At 37.9% G+C, this 7588-nt stretch overlaps 1 protein-coding gene across 1 annotated transcript in view; it reads right to left on the bottom strand.

Annotated features, from left to right (window-relative positions):
- Nucleotides 1–6167, bottom strand: part of LOC149156667 (uncharacterized) — a 78361-nt gene extending 72194 nt beyond the window's left edge. The window contains exon 1 of the mRNA XM_089444829.1: nucleotides 4176–6167. Within this exon, the coding sequence (XP_089300955.1) occupies nucleotides 4176–6167 (1992 nt within the window). The remainder of the gene's footprint in view (nucleotides 1–4175) is intronic.
- Nucleotides 6168–7588: the final 1421 nt, after the last annotated feature.

The following is a 7588-nucleotide window of genomic DNA, read 5'->3' on the forward strand; positions in this document are numbered from 1 at the left end:
TTGACAACCTTTCTCTTCTCGCTTTGCCCCACTATTATCCTTTGAATGCAAACCCATCATCCCTTTCTTGCTTGAAAAAGGAAGTGAGTAGTCCTTCATGATGTGTTTGTGTCTGTGACATCTACGACACATGAAGGGTATTATTTTGTAGTCAAAAATTTGTCTCTAAGTGAAACCCTGATAACTTAGATCCAATTATGAAAATAATCCTTCTCATGAATCCAAGTTTACCAATACCCTTGCCATGTTCATCTTCCCACTTGTTTCATAAGACATGTAGGCCTCCACAAATGAACCTAATTTATTCCCAATAATCTTGAAGACATCCATTGAACAAAGCTGTGATGAGAACCCAAGGAGTCTTACCCACATTAGGGCACTATCTAGTTTCACATGATTGACGTCAAATAATGGGTTCCGCCATTTCATCATCACTGAAGAAGAATCTATGCTCCATGTTTTTCCAAGGATCCAACTGGCCACATTCGCTAAATTGAATTTGAACATGAACCAACCACAAGAAAAGGTACTTACCTTAGGAGATTCATTCAACACTTTTCCCCATTCCTTTTCAATCTAATCGCATAAGAACTCCACTAAAAATAACTTACCTCTAGCCTAACTCACCACCACCTTTTCCAACTTCTCCATAACTTAACCTAGCTAAGCATCGTCCCTAAGCACCAAGTTTTGGTCATCACATTTGATTTTTTCACACTTTCCTTTCTTTCTTTTTTCCTAGGATGATAATGGCATTCTGAAATCTCCTGAGCCCTTAGGGTTTCCACCTATTGTTCATACCAATATCCAATACCTTGAGGCCTACTATTTTCCCCTTCAGGAATAGAGAGGAGATTATTTGCCCCCCCCAATAAATTCCCCCCCAAGCCCTTGGGAATGATTGATTAACAAATCTTTCCCCAACCTTTACTCCAATCTGTTATCAAACCCTCCACTAAAATTTTCGTCAAGAGGACCTACCACCTAAGAAAAGATAATGCCTTCCAATTCCATCCCATTCCATACTAATAAATACTTTAAACAACATACCAAGACTGCTCAACACATAATGTTGGAGCTGAGGCACTAACTCCCAACAATCTTTGGGACCCAAATATTGACGACAAACTCTGATCTTGTTTGGAAGAGAAACTAAGAGAGGTGACAAAAAGGCCATAAGACACTACTGTCTCTTGAAGCTAAAATTCTACATTATCTCCCAAGTCCAAAGAGCTAGTTGTGCCCCATGCTTCCACCTCATGTGTCTGAAGTGGCATCTTCGACCAAATAGGGTCAAAATCATTGGGTTCAAATGAATAGTCCACCATTTCCTCTATCCTACCAATACCCTCAACTAGAGAGCAAGTGTTTTAACCACTAACATACAAATAAACAACTTGCAGACAAGAGCTAGTCGTTGCTTGTAGCTCATTAACAATTACTTTTGAAAGACTCTAACATTCCCCCATCACAACGGAAGAAATCCTCATTGCAGATCCCACTGGTAAAATGGACCTTAATTGATAGATAATATTTATATTATATATATTTCACATTTCTTTATTTAGAAATATTTTTATTTTTAATTATATGTTTATTGATTAAAATTTATTAAGTTTTTATATCTTTATTAATTATGTTTTGAAATATTATGGTTACGTATATGAGTAATTATTATTTAAATTTATTTTAATGTGATATGTATATCATGATTTTTAGCTAGAAAAAAATGTATCCATTTATACACTCAAATATACATTTTAAACAACTTAAATTCATGATATCATAAAAAATTGCATCCCTCCTGAAAAATTCAAAAACTTTAAATATTTACACTCATTTACATATATTATTATTATTATTATTATCCAGTTTTAAGGTCACAACCAAGCCAGATACCGAATTGATGAGTGAGACCCCTTCTTTGTGGGGCAAAAGACCTAACCCACCTCACTGCAACGATTTGACTGCTAAGTGTACGAAGGCATACATACTCTATCCCCCTCCAGTTTTGAACCTGTGGCCTCTTAGGAGGAAACACATGCTCTTAACCATTAATACCACTCCTCCCCCATACTACTACTATAACCCCTAATTGAACCATGTGGCCCCATACTACCACTATAACCTCTAAATTAACTACTCCGCAACACATGACCACGGATAAAACATAAATCTCATAACACTTCATTCTCACAACCATCATTAATTGAAGTGGGCCTAAAAAAATTACTATAAATTAACTTATTAAAATTATTCATTTATCTCCATGGATAAAAATAAATAACATAAAATATGAATAACAATTAAAAGTCATTTTCCGTGTGTGAAAAGAAAAGAGATAAAATTTAAAATATATATATTTTATTTTATCTTATTCATTTTATAATTTAAAAATAAAATTGATTTTTGGATTATGCAACTTGTCAAAAGATTGCAATTTACTTTGTTTGGGTCAATTCAGCTTATAATTGGCTTTCTAAATTGTCGGGGAAGAAATATATGAGTATCCAAGGCAACCTACATCATTCCAAAATATTTTAAAATATTTTAATATGAGTTTCCAAGGCAACCTCATATTTTAAAATATTCCTTTCCTTGTACTTTTCTATAAAGCATGGAAAGATTGAGAAAGACTCGAGTAAATAAAGAAATGGAATATTATAGAGAGGAAATAAAACTTTTCGAGCGTTGAAAGCAACACGAGGAAAAATGGTAATTATCTTTCAGGGTGGCATGGTTAAAATATAAAGGTAATATTATAAAGAGGAAATAAAACTTTTTCGAGCGTTGAAAGCAACACGAGGAAAAATGGTAATTATCTTTCAGGGTGGCATGGTTAAAATATAAAGGTAATATTATAATATGTTTTTTCTTTTCACTAAAACATGAGGCATTACTTTTTTTGTTTTGTTAATTATTTAAATAAAATGGAACCATATCATAGTGATTATTTCCTCATATTTTAAAATATTCCTTGTACTTTTCTATAAAGCAGGGAAAGATTGAGAAGAGTAAATAAAGAAATGGAACATTATAAAGAGGAAATAAAACTTTTTGAGCCTTGAAAGTAACGTGAGAAAAAATGGTAATTATCTTTTTGGGTGGCATGGTTAAAATATAAAGTTAATATTATAATATGTTTTTTTTTTTTCCATTAAAACATGCGGCATTATCTTTTTTGTTTTGTTTTTTATTTAAATAAAATGACAACTTAATATAGAATTCATATAATTAGTTTAAGTAAATAATTTTTGATTTACTATGTTTCAAGAGATTAAATTTTTTGAGATGAAAATATCTTTTAAAGTAAAAAAAATTTTTAATCTTTTTCGGAATTTAAGTAGATCTAGAATTAAGATGAATTTATATTAGTATAATATATATACTTGACATTGAAATAATTTTTTTATAACATTACATTTAGTTATTTTTATTATTAATATTTTCTAAAAATCTAACAACTATAAGCCCAAAACTTTTCACATAACATTACTAAGTAAAAATAAATAAAATTGTTTACTGCACCCTCACTATTTATTAATAAATTTTATTAATATATGGTGCAGATTATGTACTACGGACAATGGTCAAATTACTACGCATGTCATTACTAAAATCTTCAACATTTAAATGCAAGATTTGTGTACTGTGGTATTGGACTACGGGATGTCATTCCAATTTATGTATCAATAATAACCCGATTCCAGGGTTGGAAGCATGGTAGGTAAACATTCAAAGTTTAATTATCCCCAACCATTTTTTCAGAAAGAAAATCAGAATAGTATTATATTAAGAAGATATAATAATCGATTACATGACAGCATTCAGGACTTTAAATGTAGGAAATACCAGGAGCCTGGATCAAGCTGAAAACTGGGACATAGTCGAAGATATGCAGAACAATATCATATGCATAGACCTCGTAAATAAAAAACAAGAACAGGTTGTCTTCCAAGAAAGGAAAGGATCAGCATAGATCAGAGCCATCATTGAGTAGGCTGGAGAATAGCTGTAATGTGCACCAATGTGGAGGAGATAGGAGTCATGGAGTCCTGAAAAATACAGGCATTCCTCCACTTCCAAAGGCACCAACATGTGGCGATAAATAAGGAACGCCATTCAGGGCGTTGGGTACTCCACCACTTAAAAGCCTCATGAACAGAAGAGAATACCTGAAGAGAAAAACCATGAGATGAAGAGAGCTCATGCCAGATAAGAGCTGATGCAGGGCACTGGAAAAACATGTGGAGATTGGATTCAGACGCTTGTCCACACATTACACATCTGCTAGGTCCAGACCATCCTTTCCTTCGGAGGACCTCCCATGTGAGGTTCCGGTTGAAGAAGACCAGCCAGGAGAATAAAATTGCCTTGAGCGGGCAAGCTGCTTTCCAGAAAATAAAAGGGAAGATTGGAGTGGGCTGAGCCAGAAGATTTGATGAGGCGACTTCATATAAGTCCTTGACACAAACTGGAAGAGATGAATTCTGCTTAGACCATGACAATACATCAGAGGAACCTGTCTGCTTGATTCCGATGTCGGTGAAATACTTAGTTGCCAGCTCCCAAGACTGTCGCAGCTGATGAGGCAGACCAAGTGCATCGGCGTCCTTCCAGATTGGCAAGGAGGAAGACCACGACGATATCAGTTTATCCCAAGTGAACAGACCCCGGGAGTGAAAAACAGCAAGCAAATCTGGGGTGAGCTTTTCTTCCAGGCCGAGTACAGTGGGATCAATACCAATGAGGATGTTGGAGCCAGTAGAGAAGTGCCATCGGAGAAAGGCAAAAAAGAGGTCCTTTATCTTTCTAAATCCAAGCCAAATAGCGGAGCCTTTTTTTGTGCCAAGGGACTTTTCCCTGAACCAGTAAACTATGGGCCGACCCTTTAAATATTTCTGATTAATAATATCACTCCATATACTGTTACCGAGGACACCTCTGTGGAGAGAGTTGCAGAGAAGGGCCTTGCCGAATGACCGCTGATGCAAGAGACCCCATCCGCCTGCCCTCTTCGGCCTGGAAATTAGATCCATGTTTGCCAGGTGAATTTTTGAAAAATGAGAACGCCCACCCCATAAAAAATTTGCTGATAAGGAGACCATTTTCCGGACTATAGCAGTGGGCAAGAAGAAGAGGTGCGCCCAGTAGATCGCAAGCTGGGAGAGAACAGATTGGAGCAGGATGAATCTGCCGCCGAGGGATAAAAAGCGCAGCTCCCATCTTGAGATTTTCTTGTAAAACCTGTCGATCAGCCAGTCCCAATCCTGGATGCTGTACGCATTAGGCTTGAGAAAGAAGCCCAGGTATTTGAAGCCTCCTTTAATTGTTGCCAATTGGACACCAAAGAGATCAGCAATCCATTGCGCCATCATCACATTTGAGTCGTTATGATATAGTGTGGATTTGGCTCTGTTAATGATTAATCCCACTGCAGATTGAAATTTCTGAAAGATACCTGAAATACATAACCAACTGGATTTGCAAAGCAGAGCAAATATTAGTATGTCATCGACAAACAAATTATGGGAAAGAAAGATATTCTTGCAGATCTTAATCGGGGCACATCGATGCTCGGCCACTGCATGGTTGATCTGCGAACTGAGGGTGTTCATGACTAAAATGAAGAGAAGAGGGGAGAGAGGACATCCTTGACGGAGTCCTCTTTCAGCTTGAAAGGGAGGTGAGGGGGATCCATTTATGATGACGGAGTATTGAACGTTCTCAACGCAGGCCATCACCCAATTGATGCCTTGAGTCTTCAGACCGATTTTTGCTAGAAGAATGCGGAGGAACCCCCAGTCCACACAGTCGAACGCCTTCTCCAGATCAACCTTGAAAACAGCTGCATCAATATTTTTTGTTAAGACAGAGAACAAGCATTCTTGGGCCGAGGCGACGGCATCTAGAATATTTCTGTGTTTTAAGAATGCATATTGATCCCTGGTGATGAAAGAGTTGAGGACCGGCTTCATTCTCTCGGCAATGATCTTTGAAATAACTTTGAAGAGGATATTGCACAATGCAATTGGCCTGAAGTCTGCAAAAGAATCAGACTGTTCCTTTTTAGGAATTAGCGCTATAAAGGTTGCTGTGAGAGCACTGTTGATATTCCCCGACATACGGGTTGCGTCGACCATCCCCAGCAGATCATCTTTGAACATGTCGTAGAAGTGTGAGAAGAATTCTATTGGCCATCCGTCTGGCCCAGGACTTTTGTCCTTTTGAAACTTCTTAATGACTTCATGGATTTCCTCTTCCGTGATGGCCTTGAAGAATTCTGTGTTGGCAGCTTCATCGAACATGACAGGAACCCGGTCGATCATCCAAAGAACATCATTAATCTCGCTAGATCTTCTCCTGTATTGCTTCTGGAAAAATTTTGTAGCCTCCCTCTCAATTGCTTGTTGTGAATAAACAAAGCCTCCGGATTCGTCCTCGATCTTCCATATCGAGTTCCTGTGCCTGCGAGCATTAGCGAAATTATGGAAAAATCTGGTATTATGATCACCCTCATTGAGCCAGAGAGCTCGGCTTTTGAGTCGCCAAGATGATTCTTCATTAAGCAGCAAAGCCTGTTTCATTTTTTCCAAAGAATTAAGATGAATTTTTTGGTCGAAAGGCATAGAGTCGAATGGAACCGAGCCAGATATAATTGATATCTCCGTCATTATATCATTAAGCGCCTTTTTATCAGACCTCTTCTTTTTGATAATCCATTCTTTTGCAGATTCTCTCAGCGAGTGCATTTTATCACGAAAGGTAGAGAAAGATGTTCTCTCGACCTGCTTTAATTCAATCCATTTTTGTTTTATGAGGGCATTGAACGATTCGTCCTTTAGATAGGTCCTGTTAAACTTGAACGAGTACCCCAGTTTGTGATCCAGGATCCTCCATTCAAGGAAGATGGGTCGGTGGTCTGACGTATAGTCATTTCCAGTGCTTGCCGTCGGCATACCCCATTGATCAATTATGCTGGCGTTAATGATAAACCGGTCGAGGCGTTTGGCTATGAATCCCGGTCCAGACCTGCAATTATTCCACGTAGGAGCCAACCTTTTAGGAATTACATCAATCAAGTTCCTTTTGAGGAATTCCGAACGAAGTCTGTCAGCGAAGGGATCGGACTTCCTGCAGTTGCCCCAGCGTTCGTTTGAATTCAATGCTATATTAAGATCCCCTGCAATCAAAAGAGATTCGATGTCAAGGATTTCAGATGCAAACAGAGACTCCCAAAAGGATGATTTGTTCCTGTAAGGCGCGTAGATGTTCAAAATATTTAAGATCTTTGGATGACCCCTGACCAGAGCAGAGATAAGGATGCCTGCACAGCATTTGTAGGCCTTGGCTTGGACTCTGGATGGATCCCACATGACTGCCAATCCTCCCGACAATCCAACAGCATCGGAAGCAACGATATGCCATGATGGAAACATCCTTCGGAAGAAGGCTATGGAAGTCTGACTAGAGTGCATGGTTTCTTGAATAAAAATGATATGAGAGTGGGCGGATAAGAAAATCTGTTTGAGTGCCAGAAATTTAGGAGCGGCGCCCAAGCCCCTGATATTTAGAGAAGAGAGAAAGG

Source organism: Pinus tabuliformis, chromosome 9 (assembly GCF_031772625.1).
Source record: "Pinus tabuliformis cultivar Carrire ecotype Pingquan chromosome 9, CPIR1, whole genome shotgun sequence".
In the NCBI taxonomy this organism is placed as follows: domain Eukaryota; kingdom Viridiplantae; phylum Streptophyta; class Pinopsida; order Pinales; family Pinaceae; genus Pinus; species Pinus tabuliformis.